General features: G+C 39.1%; 1 protein-coding gene across 5 annotated transcripts in view; it reads right to left on the bottom strand.

Moving 5' to 3' along the window:
* The window catches only part of SPAG9 (sperm associated antigen 9), a 59,725-nt gene that overhangs the window by 25,235 nt on the left and 10,336 nt on the right, over positions 1 to 24,154 (bottom strand). For 3 of the 5 annotated variants that reach the window (XM_074160171.1, XM_074160170.1, XM_074160169.1), the window contains exons 3-6: positions 17,583 to 17,653; positions 8,936 to 9,030; positions 3,979 to 4,132; positions 181 to 391 (exon numbers count right to left, since the gene is read on the bottom strand). In XM_074160171.1, the coding sequence (XP_074016272.1) occupies positions 181 to 391; positions 3,979 to 4,132; positions 8,936 to 9,030; positions 17,583 to 17,653 (531 nt within the window). Of the gene's footprint in view, positions 1 to 180; positions 392 to 3,978; positions 4,133 to 8,078; positions 8,240 to 8,935; positions 9,031 to 17,582; positions 17,654 to 24,154 lie in introns of those variants that run through there. The other 2 variants (XM_074160173.1, XM_074160172.1) reach the window with 1 other exon arrangement.

Below are 24,154 nucleotides of genomic sequence, written 5' to 3'. Positions count from 1 at the left end.
ATAAAGACTAAAGCCACCAATAGACAACAGTCTTGTATCTCTTACCAATATTCTGTACTCATTTCTAAAAATATCAGGGAAAAAAAAATTCCCATTTGTGGCACAACAATTAAGATACTCCATAATGGATTAAATATGAGATTCATAGTAACCATAGACTAAAAAATTAAAGCAGCTCACCAGTGGACACATTTCTTGTCTCTTGAGCTACCTGCACTTCAATATTCTTGCTTACGTCCAGCTTCTCATTCGGCACATCCGTCTCCTTTGCAAGCCCTTCACCATCTTCCTTTTGAGGAGTTTCTGCAGGCAGCGCGGGTACATCTGAGGGAGCTGTGGATGCTGGAGTAGTGGACTTTGAGCCTGCTTGGCTAACATCGGAGAGCTCATCCTAAAATTGAACAGTTACCATTTAAACAAAAAAACCACAAATTAAAGTATTATTAGAAGAGTTAGGCATATAAACTAAAGAGCAAACACCAAAATTCCAGATGATGATCATTATTCAGACAGGGCTGCATCAGGCAGTGTTCCAGGGCAGGAGAGACTGTGATATAACTAGAGGCTACACCTGATAACAATAATAATAATAATAATAATAATAATAATAATAATAATAGCCCTTTTCTAGGATTTTGTCTCCTTTCATTCACATTTCACCCCTCGTTCACGACCAGAGCCATACCAGCATCCAGATGTCTTAACTATGACTTCAACAGCACACAACAGTGAACAAGAGCTCGCTGCAGATACGAAAACAAATTGGTCTGTTTAGGCCAATATTTTATAGCATAGAGTTAGAGGAATCTCCTTGGGAAAAATAAAGATGAAACATCGAGCCTAGTATGTGCAAAATGAAGGCAGAATGGCACGTTTTGATAAAAAAGTTTTTTATAAGGTTTTGTTTGGGACTCAGAGGTGAAAGCAAGGCTCCTAGACAAGTCCGTGACATATCTGTTAGCTCAGGAAACCTAAACTTGTCAAGAATGAAGCAAGTTTAGACTTTGTGAAGCATCAATTCATTGTACCCCTTTTCGGGTACATTGGGTACATCCCCTACATTAGACCCCTTTTTGAGAAGGAAGTGAAACTGAATTTTAAGGTTTTTAAAAAAAAATACAGGAGAGACCTGCATATAGACACACATTCTCTCATTTGTACTTAGTGTAAGATTACTAAGAATTGTAATTTCTAAATTTTTACTTTTGGAGCTTCCTGGTGAGGTAAGATCTTAGTCTCTGGGGTCAGGGAGAAAAACCCATACTTATGTATATCAGAACAAATTAAAAGCTTGCACCCTATAGTGACATCTCCACATGGAATCTGCAATCCTTATAAACAAAATTCAGCACTTTCAAGACCTGCCTATCAATTACTTCCAGTTTTCAGCCTTTTTTAGTAAACTCCAAAATAACCAGTAATTAGTATTTGATTTCTGACAAAATTATTCAGAAATACAGTCAACTAACAGATACTTTTAAAGGAATAAAACGTGCACTTACCCATAGTAACACAAGGCAACAGACCTGACATACTAAGGTGTTAGGTCCATTAAAAAAAGAAAAAGGAAGAAAAGCTACGCAATTTATCCAATTCGCTTGTGAATTGGTGAAGTTGAGCTGTCAGATAATGATTCATACTTCAGCAAGCAGATACAGAAGGGAGGAAATGCTACCCCTTACCAAGGGAATCCATAGTTCACACAAACAAGGAATAAAACCTCAGAGCTGTTGGCTCCGTTCAAACATTTCTGCATCTTTGTATTCCAAAAGCATCCACGAACTGATGCAGCACAGACCGATCACTGACTTTGGCACACAAAGCTCAAGAAAACTGACTTGATAGCCCAAGAGAAAACAGTGAAGAGAATGGGCCTTTCCTTAAAGGAATTTCAAATAATCCCACCTATTTTTCATTTCTAACTTTATTATCTACTGTATTTTTTTAGCTAACTCTTGGAAACTACACTGATTAAACTACCATGAATGTTTGTTCTAGAACTAATGAAAATGAAACGCAACTCCATTAAGTGACAACGAATTAATCAAAATATCTCAAAGCCTAAGCATTGAAAATCAATTCTGGGTTGACCTAGCAAATTTGACTTCTCTGGCAATGTTGCCAAAAGACTTTTCCTGAAAAAAGAAAAATTAGTTTAAAAATTAAAACTAATTAATGAGTTTAAAACTCATTAATTAGTAATTGATTAAATCTGAAGCAGCAGCAGCTCATCTGCAGTACTTTGCAGAAATAAGCAGAACAAACTGAATGGTACATAACTGTATGTTGTCTCACAATGATACCCAATGTCACCACTGTACAAGCCACAGGACACAGTCTTTTTACTTTGGGTTTCTCCCTGACACCTACTCCTTGGGATACTTTTAGAGGAAACACTGACCATTAAATGAAACGCTCATGCACGAATGGAAAACAGATGCCTGAAAGCAGCAGAATATTACCTGTGCCTTGTACTTGATGTTAGAAGTATTTAGAGGAAATAGAAGTATTAGACAAAGTTTCAAGTTCTGGTTATGACTTCAATATACTATGTTATTCAACACATTCACTCCAGAAGTGCTTTACATTCACAGCTAAAAAGTAAAGATGCTGCTTTGGACCCTAAGGAACTTATTCTGACTAATTAGGTTTGAAAAATTACAGTCTCTGCTGTTTTGTAAATTCTCTTTTAGCAGTGCATTATTTTTAGAAGAACTATACCAAGAAGCCTATTTTGACAACATCCAGCAACCAATTTTGAGGGGACAGGATGGGGTCAGAGACTACACGTTATACCTCCTCTCCACTTACTCTTAGTAATAACTTTAAGTTGTATTTCAGTCAGCTCTCCTAAAGTCTGTCAATTTACAGATGTTAACTGACATAGGACAAAGGGAATAGGACAAATATAAGATCAAAAAGATGATCCTAGTCAAGAGTTTTTTAAGTGACAAATTCTTAGATCCAAACTCCTGTTGTCACTCTGACATATTTATCATTACTTAATATGTTTAAATATTACTTACACTTCCAATTAGTGTTTATCATTACTTACATTACTTAATATGTTTAACCATTACTTACACTTCCAATTATCTCCAGATGACCTCTAGGCAAACAAAAAGTCTGGCTTCCAATTATGTCTGGATAGTTTTTTAGTTCTTTTAAGTTAATACCTAGCAGGGGAGTATTAAAGTTCCCTTCGGAGGAAATTCCCCTCAGCTGTATGCCTTTTCAGAAATAACAGTACGTCTATAGTCTTCCCAAAAAACCTCATCAACACAAAGATACAGGGAAGTTTTACACATTGTCGAATTCTTCACCCTGCAGGTCCCTCCTCCTGCTGTTCTGTTAGTGCACCCTAGTCCCAACTGCCAGATTCATCGCACTCCAACACCACTCCCCCATTTTTCCATTTCTGCAGTTTGTTCTGTGCCACCCTCTCACTGTTGGAACACAGAACAATTGCAGGAATTATAGCCAAACTACGCATAAGGGCAATCATAATTAAAGGCTAATTTAGGAAAGTGAGGTCATTCTGAACTCTGCGGTATACCTGTGCTATACGCTGGTAACAGACAGAGGCTGTGTTAAGAGTACTGCCTGAGGAGTAATCAAAGCTTTCCTTCTAAAAGGATATGAACTCAGCAGACCTGTTTACACTGTCTAATTACATACCTAATGTGTAAAGAACAAGTGACTGATCTTTGGTCCTTAGTCAGAAAGAAAGCACCCACTCCTGTGAGTGACAAAACCAGCCCGTACTACCACTCATTTGGAAAATGCAACCCAAACTCTGTCTTCCAGTAAATAAGTTCCCTCAAAGCTCACTTGAGTAAGCAACATATTTGGCTTACACAAAGATGATTTAGGGCTTTCCCTCCTCCACTTCAACTTGCTTTTTCTCCCCACTAAGGATCTATAATCTGTTTATGGGAGCTTCTTCTAACACACAAGGCAGCCGAGCTGAGTGCTCACCTTCAGGCTTGTGTGGGACCGCGGCTGACTCAGCTCATGGAATTTCCAGTGCTCTGACCCAGGCGTTTCCCCCGCTTCCCGCTGAGTTTCAGGCGTAAGCAGCGCATCTCCTGGAGGTAAGGGGAAGATGCCCAGAGATATCGGACGCTCCTTTCTGTTTGAAAGAGAAACAGGTTTCATCAGCCATTTCAGATGTCACATAATTTATTTTCCTCTACATCTCAAAAATCAGCAGGGAAGTGGTAAAATTGTAAGTTCAAGCACTCAGACTACTCTCTATTCAATATATAATGCAGCATACACACTTATTACAGCACATAATTCCTCACTTGACATCATTTAATTAGAAATAGTCTATTCCATGGCTTCAGGCAGCCATTATTGATTGCATCAAAGCTCATCTATAGTAAACAAGCTTTACACAGAAGTGAAGCACAAACAGGAGTATAAAATGAAAATGTTGCCTTATTTCAGAGTAAGTTACAGTTTTCAGCAACTATTTGTATAAAAATATAATTTTGCACCTTTTTTTTTTTGTAAGATACAGTACCATGTAATTTCTGCAATGGCAAACAGCTGAATCATTAACTGGAGCATTTGGGAAAAGTTGTAAACAATCAGCTTAGAGTCCAGCTCTTTGCAAAATTTATGCTATTTTTCTTCTGAAGATCACAGGAATTACACAGATTTGCACAACTGAGAAAAACTGGGTCAAGGAATTACTTATGTTAAAACTAGCGCAGCCAAAGATTGCATAGTTTTAACAAAAGTCAGTTCAAAACTCTACTTCACACTAAAGTGGCACAAAAGCTTGCGGAAATAAGGCAAATTACTTCATCCCAACTTTTCACCATCTCTGTTATCTTTATCACTTCCCTATGGCAAACAATGTTTGAAAATTCCAAAGCCTCGCGTATTGACCCTCAAAAAAAAAAAAAATAATCCCTGAGTCAATCTTGCTGTCAGTAGTGTGACCAGTGAACAAAAAGATTAATTCTCCTGCTAGCAAGGGACAAAAACATTGTGCCGAATGCAATTCAGAGGATGCTACAGCCAGCCCTGAAAAAAGAAAAATATCAGCCAGGCATAGAATTGAGATAAAGAAAAGTATTTGTTCAGTCAGAACAATGAAATACAGAAAAAAGGACTGTAATCAACTAGCACAGCTTTAAGCATACTAAAGACAGAAAATAAAAGCGTGTACAAGTGATGACAGAAAATTACGCTTCTTGAGAGAAAGCACTGCCTGTAGGTACCCCTGCAGAGACAATCCAGACAAAATATTAAAAGATTTGAGGGATCTCATAATTTAACATTATAAAAAGTCAAATCACAACCATACATACTTTCTTTTGCACGGCTTTATAGCCTAGGCAGAATTCTATGCAGAATTAGTACCTGCATATAACTTATATGCAAAAATATGAAAGGGAGTGTTGAAAAGCAGAAGGAAGAGCTAAGCTTTTTTCCTACAATTGGTTTGGGTTTGGTTTTGGTGTTTGTTTTTTTTTTTACTTGCAAGAAAAGGTAGTCAAGAAGGGATTGTACTGAGCAATTAAGCAGTGGTAAATTTACATCACAAAAAAAACCCCCAATATTCAAATAGCAAACAATTTTAATTGGCACAAAACTTTCCAGTACAGGTGTACAAAAGATGCTCCCTGTCACAAAAATCTTCGCAACTAATTATCACATTGCACGTATCTTGGTCTTCCATCAATATTATTCCAAGTTAGGTCATTAATTCGGAAGCAGTCTAGCAGAGCAAAGCAGACAGCAAAGCAACTGAAGAAAAATCAGTCAAGGTTATGAAATAAAAAGCATGAGATACTGTTACAGCATCTGCAAACTAACTGTGCTGAAAAGTCTTCATAAAAAGTAGCCACAGAGCTCAACAGAATTTGATTCCAACGGTTCCTGCTATTGTAACAGGTTCTGCTTTTCTTTAGATTTCCCACAACTCCAATGTGTGTGGGTAACAAAAGCCACGGCACGTCACTGGAGCTGATGTTAAGAGACAGGCTGGAACCGTTTCATTGGTTAAGAAGTCCAATAACAAAAGAAGGAAAAAAAGCTGCCCCTGGGTGGAGGGAAAGCGGTGATAAAGCCAGCATTGTGGGCTCCGGGAAACGCCTCCCCCAGCAAGGGTTCAGGGCAGAGAGATTTGCTTACTTGCAGGATGTGCCACAAAAGCTTATCTTCTTCGCGGTCTTCCGAAGAGAAAATTTTCAACAAAATGGGCACCAAGCAAGTTCACAACTGACATTTCCTTTTTTTTTTCAGAATAGTTCATTATGAACCCATTTTGATGTGCTCAGGTGCACTGCAAGACTACACAGTAAATTACAAGTTGAAAAGGGGGCTGATTTTGGAAATGAAGGCTGTTACATGCATGCCTGCATTAAAAGACATTATCTGATTAGACTGAAGCAATTTCAACTTATTTCACTGGTTGTTGACCAGAAAGCAAAGAATCCCTTCTGCTCCCCAAATGTCCAAGAAATATCTGAAAAAACAACAGTGAGCAGAAGGCAGGCGTGTGCTTTAAAAGCTTAAACTAATATTCTGAAGTGATGTATTGAAGCATTTACAGGAACCTTTAGGATAAGCAACCAGATGCTCTGTTCTAAAATCCTACTAGTGTTAAAAAAATAGAAACAATTATTCTACAATTAGATTCCTTCATCCTATATTTTTTATCTTTTATTATATTTAAATATAATAAAAGATTAAGGAACCAAGTTCCAATTCCTGTAATCCCTAAACCAAATTACTAAAGGCGGGAAAAAGCACAGCTTTCCCAAACCCCTCAAATCTTCTCCAGGGAATGCAAAAAGCACATCACAAAAAAAACATATATTTAAAAAAATCAAGTGGTTTAACAAATAAGAAGTCTATTAGAAGTTATTGAACATGAAGTTCAATATTTTGCATTGCTTTTTTAGATTTGGAAAAAAACAAAGCCAAAACAAATAATCCCCTCTTTTAAACAAGGGCAGCCTTACTAACTAGTTCAGTCTACAGAGAGGTACACTTTATTTATTACTTTGTATTTAAATATTCATACATAAACATTTATTATCATATTTCTTGATCTACTGATTGGCTTTCAACCTTTGGAACAACCCTTCTGTGCTCAGAGACACAAGTTAAGACCGTACAACCATACAAAGTCTACATGCACCATGTATTAATGAGAAAAAGTCATGTGCCTCTTTCAGAGAACAATATTTCCAGCATTTTTCCCTCTTTACTTAAAAGTTTACTATTCAAATTTATAACCACAGTTAAAGCATGTCAAGTTTTGGGGTCAGAAAACTACATTTTAAAACTTTTCCAACTGTTTTCCTTTGTAATTATAGCACTAAAACACGTCAAGATTACTTTTGGGCACGATATTCTAACGCATCTCTGCTACTGCCCCAGGCAACTCAGACAAACAGAAGAGAACTTGAGGGGGGCCGGAGCTGGCAGGCTGCCACCAAGTACAGAAAAGAGGAGAGGATAACATTTGGCTGAACAATAGTGAATAGGCTTTAGGAGCTCTAATGCTTAGGTAATGAAAGATTATTTTTTTTTTCCCCACTACCCAATAATCAGATTTTTTAAAGTAACGTGATCAACTAATTACTGTGGTTTTGAGCAGATCATCAATTAACGGATCTTATATAATGCTTTTTGATTAAAAGAAGTGCAATTTAATAGTACAAAGCCTCAGATTGCACACATTTATGGCTACACAAGATCAGCCAAGTACCTGACAATATACTTAATGTGAGCTGTATCCACAACATTATCACAGCTTTTTTTGAAGGTTACAGTAAATCAATGAAATAGCTTTCTAAAAAAAAAAAATAAAAAAAAAAATATATAAACAAACTGGCCCTATACTTGTTTAAATGAAAAGCAATGAAATTTGAATGTATAAAAAAACCCACATTGCCATATCCTAATCCATAAATATTATGTTTACAAAAGAATTTGAAATGTATACATAGTTTATATCTTTAATTCATCCTTGCTCTTTCTGTTTGAAAGGAAAAAGGAAAGCAGAGAAAGAGAAGGAGCGCATGAAGCCAAGGTTCAGTAGGTCAGAGTACCTGAGTATCCTTGGTAGGTTCTGCGTCAGAGCTGGCACACCAGTAGAAATTGAAAAGTGCACGAGCAGCAAAACCGAGAGCGACACCAGGATCGCGGAGTTAATGACCACCGCCCCGCCAACGAAGCCAAACACAAACAGCAGCATGCAGCCAGGATTCATGGCGCTGCGCTGGCATGGTGAAACGCCGGAACCCAGAAGGCTACGGAGGGGCCGAGGGTGTATCTTTGTAGGCAAAGTCTGTCATTCAGCCGCTGCCTCAAAAACAATGCCATCAGCAGCGGCTTTCCGCTCTTCTGCAGCGGCGGCGGCGCAATGACATCACCGCTCTCCTCCCCTCGCGCCCCAGCCGCCGGGCTCCTCGCAGCATCTCTGCGGCGACGCAGAGATACTGCCAGCCCCAGAGCATCCTCCCTCCTTCCACCCGGAGTCCATAGGCTGGAGAGCACCAAAATCTGCATAATATATTCACATCGAGCCCTTAGAACAAACGCGTACCACAATACGCACCTTCATCAACCTGTACACAAAGCCGTGGCAAGAGAGCAGCTATTTTGGGCCAGCTGCTGACATTTTCCCTGCCTACCCAAATGCAAGCACAGGAAAAAATAAAAAAAAAAAGCTGAAATTGTTTAAGGCCGACGTACAAAGTATATCTCAACGCTTAGCGATACCACAGCAAAAGCCTCTTTCTACTGATTTCTACACTATTCTCTTACCGCATTCCGATCATACAACAAATCTTTCCGATTCAGCCAAACCGTTGTTGTAGGATTAAAGAACAAAGTCTTGCAAACACAGATGAATGGAATTTTTTTTTTTTTCCATTTCAGGGTGAGAGCGCAATAAACAGCTTACCTAATTCTACTGTGTGTTGTGGATTCCAGCTGATCACCCCCTGTTAGCTGGTGAAGTTTGGTTCTTTCCAAGTGCTCCATATAATTGTGGATCATCTGTTTAAAATGACAGAGAAACAGCAAGAAATATTTAATACCATTTACTTTTACTACAACTGCATCATTCTTGGCCAACAGAATATAATCTTCCCCTGTAATGCTAAAAATAGTAAAAGCATTCAGAAACATTAAAGAAATAGATAAAGAAAGAAGCAAAATCACACAGTGTGTAAAACCACAGACCAGAGAGAAGCCCACAATAAATAAAAAGATTGGAGAACTTATTTGTGCATTCATGCACAGGAAACATCCTAAGGGCACACAAAGTGCACATGGTATTAAAACCAAGAGTTTGGAACAGAAGTACCATGTTCAAATCCATCCTGGAGGCTGTTTAAGACCTCTGTGTCCAACAAATATTAGAATTTATTATGTGACACAATACATTGCACTGTAGCCTAATTGCAAAGTACTGTGAAGGTCAAAAAATACGCAACTCGTATATTAAACATAATGAATCCACAAACTATGAATCAGGTTATTTCAGTAGGCAGAAATATGAAGCCAGCATCTTTTTTTCTTCCAACATTCAAATAAATTTAAGCTTTCTGTATTTTCTAGAAGTGGAGTTTGGTTTTAAATTATCTAGACTGATTTCTCATAAAAAAGACCGAGAGCCTGTGGATTTTTAGCACTTGAGAAAAGCTTTGCTTGCTCTCTTTCCTTTAAGAGAGACAGCCACAGGCCAGCACGCTGACTCCTGCAGTCATGACTTATTATTTAATGAGTCCCGATTCCAATCAGCCAAAGGATGATGCTACTCAGGTGTAACTGATCCAGGACATGCCCAGGGAGAAGTAACAGGTATCGCTGCATCACTCCAAAAGCTTAATTTGAACATACGTCTGTGAAATGAAAACTGGGAAAGCCTGAAGAGAAGCCTACATGACATATGGTATTTTTAGCATTTCTACACTCACATTCAGAGATGAATAGGGTACTCAGAACAAAAGGGAAAAAGGGAAAAAAAAGAAAGAAAGAAATCATAGGTGTACTGCAGAATAATTTAGTGTACTTTCTTCCTGAGACATATTCAGGTCACGTCTCAAAGGCTTCCTCTAGAAAAAAAAAAAACACCTATTCTGTAAAGCTGTAATTTCTTCTGCTATTCTAGACAGGGTATACACATGCTTTTAGAACAGCATTTATTAACAGGCATTTGTACAACCAATATCACATAACCTTTTATTTGGGGGGTATTTGCATACATTAGGACTGAATTCAGCAGGACCTGGAAACCTACATCTACCTGTTACTTTCAAGTCAGAGCTGATGTGTCTGAGGGCAATAAACTTGACCTTCTGATGCTACTAGAATATCAGCTTCTCCCCAAACACTGCTTGTCAGCATTACCTATATATGAAGATATATTCTTAATCAGACTTTTTTTGGTAGAGTGAATTGTCTTAACATATCTTGATTGATGGATATTCTACAATAAGTAACTTGTATGGTAAATATTGGTTACAAACAGATCCTGGTTTTCCCAGCATTCACCTGAGCTAATTAATATAATTCAGACTGAAAAAAAAAACCTTGCTATTTTTAGAGGAACATTATATAACATACTTTAACTGATGTCAAAAGCTTACAAAATTTATCCCCTAACAAAATGATATAAATGCTGTGTTTTACTAGGACCATCTCATTTGCTTTCTGAACTTTTTAATGCTTGCTTATAGGCAGAAGCAATCAAAAAAATTGAAGCTGCACCTCAAACTATCCACAATTCTTGCTTTTTCCTTTTCCACCAAGCAACCAAGATTAGGTGTTCCAATGGTTCCTGTGCATAGTTTACACAACAAGTTTATTATAATCCAGATTAATTTAGAAATTCCAGGACAACAACAATGCATAACTTTGAAATGCGTGTTAGGCCATTCCATACCCTGTTCGTGTATTTCCTCATCCTGGGAGGGAGACATTACTGAACAGAAGCTGACCTACCTGCAAACACTTCCATTTGCAGCACACCAACTGGCTTCCCTAAGTAAAATTTTACACAGAGCATCTGTGGTGATTTTTAGCTAGTAAACAGAAACTGAGTAACTAATACCTTCCCAGGGAACAACTAACACATGGGAAAAGAGAGAGTAGAGTCAGTAAAACCCACACAACTTTCATGTTTTGTAAAGTACATCGTTTAACCTACTTTCTTCCCTTCCCTCAGTCTATTCTTTTGTTTACTGAAATGTCTCATCATATTTATTGCCCATATACACAGGCTACAGGGCAGGTCAATTTAAAGGACGATGCAATTTAGTATTGTTCTGCTGATGGAAATACCACTGATGGTAAAATAAGCAAATCTGAAGGTCACATACTTCAGTATAAAGCATTTAAGCTATAGGAACCCAAAAATAAAATGGAAAAACATGTGCATCATGTGTGTATGCAGAGCAGCTTGGCAATCTGTCCACAGATCCAGGCTCTACACACCAGCGGTGACCCAAAAATCAGAAAACCAGTGGTACTGTCACGTAAAGCCCACACACTGCCTCGATCCAGGGTCCCAAGGGTAAAAGCAGACAATACTGGAATATTGTCCACAAGCAGCGAAGTTCCTCACCCGCCCGTCCCTCCCTCGCCATGGACTGGAGGTGCCACAGAGAGATGAGACATAGCGCATGGATTCGCAGCTTCTCGAAATCAGTTAATGAAAAGGTCAAAACAAACATTTAAATACTGTAACTTATTGGGAAGTTAGCTCACTAACTGCTCATCTACAACAGAATTTTGAAGACTCCCTCCAAGACCACTGGGATTTTAACCAGACAACCTCCAGAGGCTCTTTTCAATCTAAATTACTCCAAGTCTCAGCACATCGTTTAAGTGGCATCCTGATAAAAAATACTCTAATGAATTAACACACTAGAAATCTAAAGTGCTCAAAATTTGATCAAAAGTTTTCTATGGTTTGAGATTAGTCAGCTATTCAAAGGAAAAAATTTAGTATTTCTGACAATTTAAAAATAGACATAAATGGAATAATTAATTGCTCTCTACTCAGCACAATTCTTACAGAAGTTACACTAAAGGACAGATGTAAATAAAAGACTACATCTCCTACCCTTCTCTTCACTAAGGGTTGCAGTCAATATTTAATCATTCATAACCTTTTCCTACTGACAGCTCACCTTGCTGCCCCTGAAGTCCACAAGTATTTTGAATATGATCAGTTGTTCCAAGGAAGTCATCATAAATACTGACCACTCTTCATTTTTGTTGTAATTAAATACATTGCTCAGTTACCCTTATTTGATTACCATTAAAGATAAAAACTCAGAACTTGGAAGAATTACCTTACGTAGTTAACAGCATTTCACAATTTGCGTGTTAGCTCATTTTAGGGCACAACATGTAAAAACTGAGTATAACGAGCTTTTGAAGACATTAGAGCAAGAATATGACAGTCATTCCCTTCAAATTTAAGTGACAGCAATACAATGTCTTTCCATCTCAAAAATACTCAGATCGGTTTCCTCATACAGCACGTGACAAGTTCTGCAACTGTAGGAAGTGTTACAGGTTTTTCCACATCCTAAGCTTCAGCATTTGGTGAAAGACAATGAACGTTCTGCCACCAGTGTCTCTTCCTACCCTTACAAAAACGACTGCTCCCGATGTACACAAGCCTGATACTTTCTTTGTCACAAACAAATGTGAATATACCACGTTGTGGTTATTGTTACCTGCACCTTTTCCTTAACCAGGTTGAGAGCATCTCCTTTATACCTTCCTTTCTCTTTCACTCCTCCTTCCTTTCTGTGTCAGTGCTTTAACTCCCCCAGGAGTTCAGTAATTCTTTCGCTGTCAGAATTCTCTCTGTGCTACAGCCCTCGCTGTTCATCCTGCGGATCCAATCAGGTTTGGCACAAGTGGCTCCTCCCTTTGGGAATGCGCGATCAACTGTATATATAGATCCTTCTGTGTCCCACATAATCTAGATTTATTAAGGTAATAGACACTTCTAGAATCTCCTTGATTCAGTACAAGAGTCCTAAACATACTTCCACGTAAATACCTTTTACCTTTAAGCATTTGTGGTGAGCTTGTCACTAAGCAAAAGCATCATTCCCACTGGTGAGCTTGATGCATCTTTATCCACATAGAAGATGATGCTGCTGGCAGATACAATGGTATGTCAAGATGTTAAATCCAGGCTTTATACATCAAGATGTTAACGCTTAGCATGAGGCTTTAGAAAAACTATTTGCTTGAAAAGATATATAAAGTCTAATCTCAAACCCATCACAACTGGTACCCATGCTTAGCCACAACCGTAATTAGACATCTCCACTTAGCCTTCTCTTCCAGTTCCCCTACACAGGCACTCACTGGGGATATCTGTTTATCCAAATGAACCTGACAAAGTACATTCCCAACGCCAGAGACAGGCTCACTGTTCTGTCACATTGTATCAGCGCAAAACACTGAGAAACTTCCATGGCCCAATTATGCTTCATTAAACTAAGCCCATATTCTGTGTGTCAGGGAAAGAGATATCGAACCATCTTAGCCTTGTGTTTTCCAGAAGATGGAAAGAACTACTTCCTTAAACAGGGGGAAAAAAAAAAAAAGTTTTATTTTGGAAAGCTGTGTAGAGAAGTGCCAGAGGTGTCAGTCAACTCTCAGTACTGCTTTGCCTCAGTTTCCCAACTGAGTAGTAAATGTAAAACAGTCTGCAACCAAGCCTTTAAAATAGTTATAGCTATAGTTATGAAGTGTGGCCCATTCACTACGCAGAAAAAGAAAATAACACCTTTTACCTCCTACTCAGGGGGTTTGCTCTGAAAGAGTCAGCAGCGCATCATCTCTCTGCAAAGGCAAAAAGTGCCAACAGGTACATGCAGAAGACAAGACTGCTTTTATACAGGTAATATTATCAAGGAAATTTTCTATTAAACCAAACAGTATTAGAAATAAAAGCTATTACTGAGTAATAAAGTGCCTTTCTAAGTCTATAGAGCAAAGGTCCAAATATTTTTGATTAGACCACTGTCAACCCTTCAACTTTCTACCATACCGTCCTTGTGGCTGTATGATTGTTTCCTGTATCCGGTCCTTCATAGCTAGAGAAAGATGGAAACAAGACTTTGCATAAAGTCCAGAAGTTCAAATTCAGGAATGCTAGCATACTGCTTTCTGCTCTACTGCTCTTCTGTTCTGAGCATTAGAACCGAGCAAGATCAGCGCAAGATCAAAATATGCCACAAGCAGAGGAAAGACAAGGGACCAGCACATGTTAACTAAGCAGGGTATTGTGACATGATGTCAGATGATGTTCAGGATGCATTCACACATTGTGTTCTGACTGAACACGGTATCCTATCCACTACCTGCTACAAACGTCCAGCTACACTCCGCCTTCCAACCTACCAACCCAACTGCTCAGGTTATCATACCCTAATCCATTTAAAGTCAAGCCACTTCGTTCAAGCACAGACCTCCCAGGGGAGGAAGCTTAAGGGGATATATCCCACTCACACTCATTAGCTCATCTCCTGAGCAGCAAGAAGATAGAGGCTAATTTGACAGACGGGCAAAGAAGGCTAAAGCCTCTTCCCAGAGCTTTAACAAGTCAGGACCCTGTCCCTGGCATCACTGGTGTAACTCCCCATGGCTTAACCAGTTTAAGTAGGTCTTGGTCCTTTTTGACTGGAACTGTTAAGGTGAAACCCCCATGAGCTGCTGAGCCAGTGAGCTTGTTGGGCAATGATCCCCAGCCGAGAGGTAGCCACAAGCAGGCAGGGTGAGTGCTGGAAGAGGACACAGTTACAGAGCCTCAGCGAAGGCAAGAGTTGGAAGAGAAAGGCATCCAACTCTGAAATACTAAGCTGTGAATTAAAGAATAAGGGAGAGAATGGAGGGAAGCAAATATCGAAGACAGACAGAATAGAGAAAAATGGTTAGAAATTAAGACTGCATAAAATGCAGTCAAGTTGCACCTTTAATGCGACAGCTGTCAAAGTAATCACTGTCAACATCTTAGAATTAAAAAAAGTAAAAAAAAAAATAAATCTTTCTAATGTTCTGTTCATTATTCAGTCAAATGGAAGAAAACCGACTGCCATTTCAGTAAGTACCAAAGATGGATCACTTGCAAAGACAATGGTGAAACTGATTCAGAAGAAAAAAAATATTCCTTCCCAGAAAAACGTAACAGTAAGGAAGGTTTCAAAAACAAGTATTGTGATAGAAATATTTAAGCCAATAAACTTGATACCTTAATGCTTAAAGTAGGTTGGATACTTACCAAAATACATTGCATTAGAAGAAAAACATTACTGCACGGACCTAAACCACTAGAATTTGTTGGGGAAAGGGAAACAGGAAATCACAAGGGATGGAGGAAGACGGGCACTATCATCAGACAATCTTCTCTGGTCCCCAGGGATTTCAGTCCCTGAGTCTTAAACATACCAGATACCGGCATTAAAATGCTCATTTGAGACAGTCTATGACTAAAGTACATCAGGGAGTTGATACTTTGCAAGACTGACCATGGTCTCTGTGATGATTGTGCTGAAAAATGTCCTTGCAAATGAAGGAGTACCTAGTTCATATCCTGAGGTTAGTCACAAAGTTGTTAAACAGGTTGCCAACTTGAATCAACAACCACGCTCTCGATAGCTACTTTTTGCCTTCAGTTCCCAGCCCAGAGCTGAGCTTTCGCAGCCCACAAACCCACTACCCCATCAACTCTCTACGTCCTATCTTGAACATACTGTTTCAGCAGCTGTCAGCAGGTGGTCTGAGAACTTCAGGGACCTCTAGTAATGTGTACACACACTTGTCACCTAAAGCCAGAGATCAAAATCTTCATAGACAAAACCAGAAATAACCTAAGGTAAAGTTTTTTGGTTTTAGAAGGCATCTAACAAAGGGAGAGAGGTGAAAGATTCGAAAGGAAAAAAAAATGCCGAGATTGGGAAACAAAGAAAGAAGGAAGTAAACATGCTGAAAGGAAGGGGCACAGAAAACATGAGACCTGATTTTAGGAGCACGGAGGCATGAATACACCGTGTTGCATTATAACTTATTTCTTTACGAAGGAAGTACAGTCACCTCAGTAATAATAAAGCCCAAGGAAACACCTCTCCCTACACCAAAGAAAGTGAATTTAAGATGTAAAAGCATTTAATAAATTAATAAATTGGAATCAAACCAGCAGAGGCTGTTGTCCATTTTGGAGCAAAACCTACGTAAAAAGATATTCAGAACATTTCATTAGCATTTTGTTGAATTAACGGTGCCCAATATGTTTAGTTATCTTGAACTCTGCAAAACAGGATTGAATAAAAACCTGTGCCATTTCTATTGTGATGGTACCCATAGGTGCTAACTAAAATAAACCAAAGCTTTGCAAGCACCCAGTACTCAAAGTACTTCCAATTCAAAAGGGTGTAAAAAAAAGTGGGCAGCATTAAGCTTTGTCACTTCTCATTTTACTTAAATTTCCAGTTTTCAACAGACACAGCATTCTAAAGCAACTATTTAATTACAAGCGTGATTTTAAATACATGAGGATGATTTCAGTAAATATATGAATTATTTTAAGAGCTGCAGAAAGCTTGTCAGTGCAATACTCCAGAGCTATAGGCTGGCTGTGGTTCCAAGCCACTCTCAGTGTTGTCAGTGTAACACACTCATCTTAAGATTGCTAATGAAGTATTAAAGGTAACCAAATCAGACATCTGTGTTTGCTTTCCCTATCCCCACATGTGGTCTTTTGAACTAGGAACAGTCAGTATTGCATTCCCCACTGCTAGTGACGATCTAAAAACAGCTATCTGACCTTTCAAACAAAGGCAAAGCAATCAGAGTAAGGAGAAAAAACTGCACTCAATATCGGGGCTTCAGATTAATCAGAATTATTCAGAGAACCTACCGATTTCCTCACTAAAATAAGTATCCTAGTTAGGCAGTAAGCATCCCTGCATGGGAAAGACAACCTGCTGCTAAAAATATCAAAGCACCATCAGTCTGTTTATGCTCTAGAACCAACTTTAAAAGTGTGGCTCTTATTTAATTTAACAAAGTCAAACTTATTCCATCTTCATTAGCAAATACTGTTTTCAATAGCTAGCAATAAGTATGGCAAAACTTCTTTTAATCATGAATCTCAATAGGAGGTCAATTTTCAAAGGTATTTGTTCCCCCAGTGGGACATGTAAAACCAACACAGAAAACTGCTGGAAAGAGTACCGAGATTGCAATTTCATTTCTATTTCTTTGAAGAATTGTCTTTGAAATATGAAAAAGCAAATTCCTATTTATTTTTTTTTTTAAAACTTCTGAATATTTGAGGAAGCTATAAAATTGACAAACATGTAATCAAACTAACATGGAGAAATAAACACTTAGATATGAATTAGAAAAACTACATACCAAATGAAGCCTGGTTACAACCAACATTACCAATATAAGCATCCAGGTATCAGCAAATAAACTAAAGCATCAAATAATTTTCCCAGTTGCTCACAACACAAAGTTTTCCATAGATCTACATTTTTACAGCTACAATTCATCTTGGGATAATGACCTACCTCTGTATGTCTTGAATGAAGTGCATTGTATTCTTTCTTGAGTTCTGCCTCCCTCTCCTCAAGTCTGCTAACTGGAAGAAGAAAAATTAAAACAGGAATTAAAATTAAGTTCAGAGTTCTAGTGACTAGCCTAGGATTGGGCAACCAGATAGAGAACGAGCATATTCTTAGTAGGGAATAGCAAAGAGCAGGATAAAAAGTATGTTGGTTCCTGTGGTTTTGAACTCTCAACACTTGAGCTCCCAAAGTACAGCAGCAGCAGCACAACCTTATAATTTGTAATCCTCATAAAGAGCCGAAGTACTATTTTCCCTGGCTGACTGCTAGTCCAACGAGAGTGGATTTTTATGTTCAAGGATGGCTGACTGCTCGCACCAATCCAGACTGTTTCACACGTGCCCATGCAGAACGTAGGAAGAGGCAGAAGCCACATCGGAAAGCTAGACTCAGTCTCGGGTGAGAGCTGTGAGCTCCTGGTAAGGCTCTATGTTGGCTTCCTAGAATATAATAACCACATGTAATTTCCAGAGGTGTTTAACTAGGATAAACATAAACAAGGTATTTTTTTAAATACCTTCAAGTCATATGTTGTGGTACAGAAATTAAGACTTCTGTTGGTATTCCAAGAAATTAAAAATATACCTAGCAGATTTAGTAGAACTTTAGACAGCAAATTCATATTAAGAGGAAATGAGCTGGAACAAACTATGCAATTAATTTGCAGAAAACCAAAGAGATTTCAGAACATTCTTCACACAACTAATTCCATCTTTTTGTTTAGGTATTTTTGAGCATGATATTTATGCAATATAAGCATGCGTTTCAAGTTCTGTAACTGAGCTTCTCTTATTCCACTTGTCATGTCTAAACACCCTTGGGAAACTTCAAATTTATAGTTACTCGTCTCCAGAGACTCATTGCCAAGCACCCGTTATCTGAAGACAAATGCCAGCATCTTCTCTGACATTTGCACGTTTTCATATTGCCAACTGGGTCTTCTGAAAATTAATTCTCAATATACCATTTCTTTTTGCTCCATATATCTGTATTCTGGCACAGTATTTTATCCTAAGTGCGTTTCGATCAAAGAAGTCTCTGCCAGAGTCAAATGCTGGAGCCAAAATACATAATTGTCTACTCACGCAAATCTGTGTAAACATTCTTAGCTCCTAATCTAATCTTCCTCTTATAAGAACGTTAAATTCCTTGACACAACCTTTTGCACTCCACCTATAAATATCTGACCAAAAGCATCAAATCACATTTTGTTTATACTAATGCAAGATTGAACACTTTCATTTCTAGGCTATTATCAGACTGAGCAAGAGTTCTACGGGTCAAATAGCAGTAAGTGATGTACAAGTGTTTACAGCACAATATATCAAAATGTATTTTACAGCACCATACACAAATAAATACCTATTTTTGAGACACAACACATGACACAAATCGTATCTAATGAATGGAAGATTTTTATTTATTATTTTTAGGCAACAGATGTTTTAAGCCTCCTTATACATTTAAAGAGAGGTTACATGGAAGCTTGTTGCAAGCGCCTACAGAAACAAGTGTCAGAATTTATAGTTACAAAGCACGGCACGACAAACCAAATTTTACCCACTATCTTAGACTGGCCAGTATCCTAGTCAGAAGTAATTACATTTTACAACAGCTGACCATCAGAGACACACTAGCAGCGAGCAGGAACAAGGCAGAGCTCAGCAGCTTCAGCTGCCCCAAAGCCCGTCCATCGATGACTTGTGAACTCACCGTCTCTGGGCTTTGCATTGCAGTTCCCTGCCCCTCTCCCTTCCCGCAGACTCGGGGTCTGGAAACCTCTCCGCTGTGCCAGACGTGCTTTAGGACAGGCAAATAGCCTGGAAACCAGAGAGTGCAAACTGCGTGACTAATGGGCTTCATGTTTTTGTGGAATCAGCTCCCTCTCCTAGAAACAGCATCCAAGGGGCAGGCAGCCCTGCCCAGCTCCGTGCCCACGCTGCCTCCTGCGACCCCCTGCTGCTTCACACCAGGCACCCGAGTCACAGTTCAATGCGGCCTCACCAGGAACCTGCAAAGGAACCATGGCAATGGACCCCGACCCTGCTCAGGACACTCGCATCTAGACAGCACGGCCAACACCAGAGCTCCTAGAGATTAATTTTATCCAGTGGATTCTGAGAAAAGCACTTGACACAGTGCATTTAATGAAGATTTAACACAACAGTAGGTGTTACAAAGACTCTTCTTTCTTCATAGCTGTCCATAGCCTACCTTCACGAAATACACAAAAGCGTTTCCCACTGTTATGGATATAAAACTGAGAGTTGTGTTGTGAGACAACAGTTGAGGTTCCATAAGGAAGTACACCATTTTCTCCTTATACAGCACAATTTTAAATAGTTCCTTAAAGTCATAGAAGATAAATGAACATAGATATGGGTCAAGAAGAATATCTACATTAAATCTGACAACTATTTTTGTTACATACAAAGGTTAAAAAAATTAAGGACCGAGAAAATTATATAATTGGTATTCAGCATTTTCTGCTGGAAGTGACTTCCAGCTGCGTAACACATGAGTCCTACAGCTGGAAGCTTCCATCACAAGCGGATGTACACTAAGTTTACATACCCTCAACAGACACCACATTAACAGTCCTCAAAACAGGCTTTTCCAATACCAGCAGGATGATACACAACACCGGAAATCTATTTTACCGAAACATGCCTCCCATCAAAGAAAAGATCTTGACAAAACAACCAACAGAAGACGCTTCCCTTTTCCAATCAAACACTATGGAAGAGAACAGATATTTCCTGAAGATTGGCGATCACCATGGACTTGAACACAGAAGATATATGAACCTAGAAGACCACCAGATTCTTGCCCCAAAATTATAAGGAAACTATTTAGTCACTATTAAAGGTACACCCCCATCAGCAGTAACAAGAAACTAAATAGGAGACCAAAAAAATGCCTTCCCCTGGCTCCCAGAAGTACATTTAAAACCAAATTGTCACCAGTTCCATTTTATTCCACCAGCACACGAAAGAGTAGAAGTCTGGCACCACCCTGGTAACACCCCCCGGGAGGGACAGAGCTGGGCATTGGCACTGCCTGAGACACTCTGGGTCCACAGAGTGGCAGACAGACACAATTCCCATCAATTTGACTTTTAAGTAACAATAAAAAAAACCCCTCCTCTGATATTTCAGTCTGACTTTTTTCCACTAAGATGTCGAATACTTAATGGGTAGGTGATAAAAATCAGTTTGATGATATATATCCTAAAAGCAAAATATCCACTGTCTCTGTTGTAAGATGTCTTTATAAAGCCATTACATCCTTGTTACATCATGGAAGGTATTACACTGCAAGATACCGTATGTGCAAAATATAATACATGTCTAAAGTTTCACTACTCATGGTTGCAAGTCTGCATGGAAAAATTTTAAAGGCCTTTCAGCGTCATAAGCATAAAATACAAACATTCTAGTACTTTTAGGCTGACAACCAACCATTCCAATGGAACAGCACCACAAACTCATGCCCAGGGTCTACCTGCAACCTTCTCCAGCGCTGCCAATAGCCTAACACGTTCAATGACCTCAAGCACCAACCCTAATTGGACTTCTCTCCAATCAAACCAATCAAGCCTAAAAAGGGGTGATTCAATATTATAGCAAACTAGAGAGAAGCCTCTGGAGTTTCTGCTTCCTGACAGCATTACAAAGAATTAGGCAGCAAAGCTGCTCACCCTGCCTGGTCAAAAATCAGAGCTTACCTCCCAAGTCTGATGGCTTTTACCAAGTTTGGAACACCCTCCATCTGTATGTTGTCCTCTGCCTCAAACTGCTGATAAGCCTGAGGGGGAGAAAGAGAAACAGACCTGCTAGAACGCCAAATCCAGTACGATGCCTTTGAGAGGAGTTACAAGTTCCTGCTACACAAGCCAGGACAGAGATCTAGCTTGTTACCGAGCCCTTCCTAGCACTAAGACTATCTGAAGGCTCTCCTTGGACAACTTTTCATCCATCCTTAGAAGCAAGTCCCATACTAAAGTTAAGATACAGATCAAGCATAATCAATCCCATGATCCAGCAGGACCTTATGACCTATTAAGTAGTTGCTAAAGAGCACACACATCAACAATGGATTGAAACAGGGACTCAAGGTAATAAGAAGTATTTAACCCGAAAGCGGTAAAACCTGGAAATAAGCAGCACAGAACACTGACTTGTTTTACAAGTGATAAATTCAGCTCCTTCAACGTAAAGAAGCTACAGCAGACTGGATCTGTCTTTAAAGCCAGATAACCAGTTACAACTCAGGAACGCAAGATTCTAAAAGACATTTAAAGCCATTTTCTTCATTGCAGCAACATTTACAGCAACAGAATTGTTGAAACAATCAAACTCCAGCACCTAAACCACTACACCACAATACTCCTTTAATTTAAAAAAGTACATGAGCAGCTAATTATATGCCAGTGGATTTCAACCTCCTCTCACCACTTTTGTTCAGGTGTATTAATAGACAAGTTTAAAGCAGGCCAATCACTGCTCTAATTTTCTACTCCATTTTATTCTAGCCCCAGTCCTGCAGCATGACTGGGTGCAACCTCCTGAGCCAGCTGTACCCTCTGCTCCATCTAGTGGACTGTTGACTCCCACAACACCAGCAGAGACAGCAGGTTCTCCTGTACCCTCACAGGGCAGCCAGGAAAGTAACCGAGAAATGCTTTAGTAGGAAACAAAGCCTTCCTTTCTGGTACACTTTGATGCTCACACTTGAAATTCTTCAAGTTTAGTAAATGATACCCAAGGCACAGTGTCGGGAAGGGCAGTGAGGTAATCTGCCCTGTAAATAAACCAGGGTAGGTGAGAAACAGCCGCACTGCGGAAAAAAGTGGCAAACTAAGCTCTGAATTTGTTAATCAAGAAATACAAGAAGTCAAACTGTTCTGTTCCTTGTTTGCTAGAAATAAGATTAGTTCTGCTGTTCTCAGTCTTTGAAAAATACATAGGAACAATCCAGACCCCCACTGAACAAATCTTAAATTTTCAACTCCTTTCAAGATCTACGGAAAAGCTTCATTATATTCCTTAGAATAAATACTACAGTTGAGCCATACCTAGAAATAGCATTACTGACAGGTGTAGTTCATACCAGTTCAGTTATTCAGATCATCATGTGTGCAGATACCCAAGTCAACTCTCAAAATAATGTTAAGCTTCACAATGTTAAGCTGAAAGTTTGTATTAGAATCTCCTTGTTAACTAGACAGGTCATTGTTAAATTGCAGCTGCAGCTCTATCCAGGTATATCTCAGAGTATTGGATGCCTTCAGATTATACATCAGGAGGTTGTCTACCTGGGTTTACATTACAGTAAAGCTGGTACCTGGAGAGCTCAAATGAAAATAAAATACCAAATAACTTAACAGCTGCAGAAGATTCACAACATTCACAACATCTTGCATTTTCTCTTGAAGCCAGTGAAAGAAATAGTTCTGTTTTGCTTCCGAGGAAAACAAATCTGCATCTTTTTAGGTCAGCTGCCAAAACATTTGTCTCATATCCCAAATAAAACCTACCACAAGCTATATCAACTGCTGCACAATGTCACCTGATGTGGGAAATACAATCATCCCAACAATTGCGTCACAACATTTGCAGCTCTGAAGACAAGGAGTTGTTTCTTGTTTGGTTGGTTTTTTTGGTTGTTGGTTTGTTTTGGTTTTTTTTAGGGTGTGTGTGGTTTTTTACATATGTAGTTTTCCCCAAATATAATCTAACTTGAGCAAAAGTTACAAAGCTAAGGTCTGATAAACTTATGACTTGTGGAAACTTATCTGTGCCTTGGTTGTCCTGTCAAACACACCATATCACTTCAGTTGTGCTTTAGTACTAGGCAAACCCAGAAAAGGAACTAAATCTTTCAGCCCCCACAGCCTACCACCCCAACCACGCAGACACTGTGTTTTGCAGATTCTCTTGTAAATAAATTACTCTGAGAATGATTCCTCCAGAAAGCATCCTCCAAACCTGTTCCTTTCCTGAAGTCAGTCAAAATAGACTACAGTCGTCTTTCACTCCATAAAAAAAACAACCCTCACATTCCCAGAAAGGGAGGCAAGAAAAGGAAATAAATTAAACCTCTGTAGCCCCCCCAGAATTCAGTGGCACATTATGTGAGCACTGGAAGGCACATATCCCAGTTGGTAACTGGAGACGGAGCAGTACCCAAAGCAGTATCATGTGCCTTCGCGGAGCGTTGCAGGACGAGCAAGCTGCTGATTGCTATTACAAGCTTTTACAGCTCCGACTGCCCGGTTTTCCAGAGTCAAGGTTGAAATTTGAAATGTTCTAATGCCGCAAACTAATTACACGCGGAGCTAGGGGTCTCACCACAGCAAAGACTTGAAATAATGTGAAAGTCAGATATATTTAAGCTCTTGTAAGAAATATTTACGATTATATCAAAGACTGGTGTAACTTAAGAGCTGCCCTCTCCCAGCACTAACTAGACTTCACTACATGATCAGGATGAACGGGGTTCAAGGGAACGAG

Source organism: Numenius arquata, chromosome 17, assembly GCF_964106895.1.
Source record: "Numenius arquata chromosome 17, bNumArq3.hap1.1, whole genome shotgun sequence".
NCBI lineage: Eukaryota > Metazoa > Chordata > Aves > Charadriiformes > Scolopacidae > Numenius > Numenius arquata.
Note: the sequence above shows the minus strand (reverse complement) of the source record. Positions and strands in the feature narration are given on the sequence as shown.